Source organism: Dendroctonus ponderosae, unplaced genomic scaffold (assembly GCF_020466585.1).
Source record: "Dendroctonus ponderosae isolate FM_Combo_2020 unplaced genomic scaffold, Dpon_F_20191213v2 Dpon_F_20191213_3, whole genome shotgun sequence".
Lineage (NCBI taxonomy): Eukaryota > Metazoa > Arthropoda > Insecta > Coleoptera > Curculionidae > Dendroctonus > Dendroctonus ponderosae.
Window position 1 is genome coordinate 16,382,534 of NW_026018508.1, and position 2,364 is coordinate 16,384,897.

Consider the following 2,364-nt stretch of genomic DNA (forward strand, 5'->3'; position numbering starts at 1 on the left):
TGTTACACTACACTACGAATTACGTTTACATAACTTAAATACTTCTAAAGTATTTGACACATGAAAATAATATTAGATTTTGATAAAATTCGAACTATTTTAAAAACCTTTAGATTTAGACATTATAAATCTTATTAAAACAAACACTTATTTTGCTCAGAGAATCCAAAAATGCCATAATATATAGGGTATTTCATTTGGAAAAACACAAGTTTGATACTTTTAGGGCTTTTGGGACACTCTGTAGATTACAAAAATATTTTTAAAATGTGCACCCGATAGGCGTCTGTGGATTCATCAAATAATACTTTGCAAAAAACAAACGGGCTAGCCCCAAACGTCGGTGCCGTATAACGTGAATAACCCTGAATATGGCGAATGCGAGAAATGTGTTTAAAAAATCTACATATTTAGGTGAAGTAAAGTCTAATCAATAAAGCTGAAGAGCCAAGCGTATTCCAATAAACGGAAAATTTTCAAAAATGGCAATTTTTTTTATCAAGAAAGAGCAGTTGAGTAAAAATATCCATTTTTGGATCGGCATTTCCTAGTCCACGAGGTCAACGACGCTTTATGCTTTAAGGAAATAAACAAAGGTCGATTTATCCGAATTTTAAGTCAATGTAGGAGATTTTAGAAGAAAAAACTTACATTTAAATTTTCAACACTAATCAGACAAGACGAACAGTTGAGATAGTTCAAACACGTGGGCAAAGCGGTCAAGTATATTGCAGTTCCGTTTTTAATTTCTTCATCATTGAAAATGACTCGGTGATACTCGTAAATGGTTTTTCTTCTTACATCTGAAAGTCGAAAATCGTCATGGAACAGCCGATTATGCTCGAGTTCCGTCTACTTACAAAATACAGTGCGGTCCAAAATATAGGCGTCCGAAACGCCCACTTTTACGGGATGATGTTCGCTGTTGATATTCTTAATCGACATTGGTACCGCTTTGTATACGAATACAATATCACCATTCTTGTACAGTGTTGTTTGGAAAGTGAATTCTTTGTTCGGCTTGTCCCGTAATTGCACATTTTCCCACTCAACTGTGAAGGCAGTACCTGAAAATGCGGAAATTGAAACTGCAGAATCAGTTGCACCAAGGAAAAACAACAACAATCTTTAATTAGACACAGAAATGCAATTCTGTGTGGTTTCCCCAATGAATAGACTTACCATTATCGAGATATTTGACTAAGCTCGAGTTCGAAATTCCATTGTCAAAATTGGCCATCAGCGGCGCAATATATTGAGTGGCCGCTAGCCAGGAATGGATGTAATTTCCTGTGTAGAGAAATCCACCAGTTGCCACAGTCACATTTTTTATATATCGGCCGTAAAATGGAAATTCAAATGAGAGTTGCACAGTCTGAAACACAATTAGAAAATAGGTAAATATACTTGCAAAAGACCCAGTTTACGAGCTGGAATCTCGGAAACCGTAAGAAGTTGCGCATTTCTGAGCTTTCCCAAAACGCGCGAGACTCGAAAATGATTGAACATTCTCATGACAAATTTTCCTATCTACAAAAATCCGATTTTTCAATTTCCCAGATAAACCGTTTCTTTTCAAGTTAAGCTTCCTGGTATATCTTATGGTTCGTAAAATGGGTGTCGTGGAAAATATGCCTTATATCCAGTTGATTTAATATTGCAACCAAACTTTCTTAAAGTGTAATTAGAGTTTCTTCTTTCTTTCTTATTGAGTACACTTCTAAAATCTTCGAATTTTGCTCGATATTTTTAATGCTAGTTCTATATATAAATATTAACACATTTTAATGTTACAATCAATATAAGCCAAAGAATGCAGTTCTAAATAAAACTACAATTAAGTAAATTCAAACTTGATCAAGTCGGGTTCATAGTGGCAAATTTATTTATTTAGTCATTTTGCTTTAAATTTTAGGTCTCTTGGAAAACGTTTTTGATTAATTTACAGTGGAGAAAAGTGAGAAGATTTTCCTTACTCCATAAACCTAAATGAAGATTTCACTGTCTTTTCATCCAAAAAATTGTTCATTTTACTGTTAATCATATGCATTGGAAAAAAAAACAATTACCCACAGAATACAGATGCTTTTATTAAAGTTGCTAGTCTTCATTTGCCATATCTTCAGTAATAGAAATACATTTGAAAAATACTATCCATAACTGTTTTTATCACGGCACTTTATGGATTATTTATAATCTTTAAAAACTAGCATTTATTTGAAAGATTTGTGCTTTTTGTGTGATTGCGTTGCAGTAAGAACACATTGTGTCTTCTTTATTCTGATGTATTTTCCTGACTGCGTGTACTTGTTATGATATTCAGTAAACATTTTTAACATCGTTTATTTCATTACGTTTCGGCGA

The 2,364-nt window shown here is 33.4% G+C and overlaps 1 protein-coding gene across 1 annotated transcript; it reads right to left on the reverse strand.

The window, feature by feature from the left end:
- Nucleotides 1–302: 302 nt before the first annotated feature.
- On the reverse strand, nucleotides 303–1,401 carry LOC109545734 (plexin domain-containing protein 2). Its single transcript, XM_019916578.2, has 3 exons — nucleotides 1,183–1,401; nucleotides 861–1,067; nucleotides 303–803 (listed from the first exon to the last, which is right to left on the reverse strand). Exons 1-3 carry the CDS (start codon nucleotides 1,238–1,240, stop codon nucleotides 634–636), a joined length of 435 nt encoding a protein of 144 aa, XP_019772137.1. The 5' UTR covers nucleotides 1,241–1,401; the 3' UTR covers nucleotides 303–633.
- Between the last annotated feature and the right edge of the window lie 963 nt (nucleotides 1,402–2,364).

Excerpts from the sequence above, each read along its gene's own strand:
- LOC109545734 (XM_019916578.2), bottom strand. The coding sequence starts at position 1,240 with ATGGCCAATTTTGACAATGGAATTTCGAACTCGAGCTTAGTCAAATAT. Across the intron at positions 1,068-1,182 it reads AGTCAAATATCTCGATAATG|GTACTGCCTTCACAGTTGAG; the intron begins GTAAGTCTATTC and ends CCGCATTTTCAG. Across the intron at positions 804-860 it reads TTTGGACCGCACTGTATTTT|ATGTAAGAAGAAAAACCATT; the intron begins GTAAGTAGACGG and ends TTCGACTTTCAG.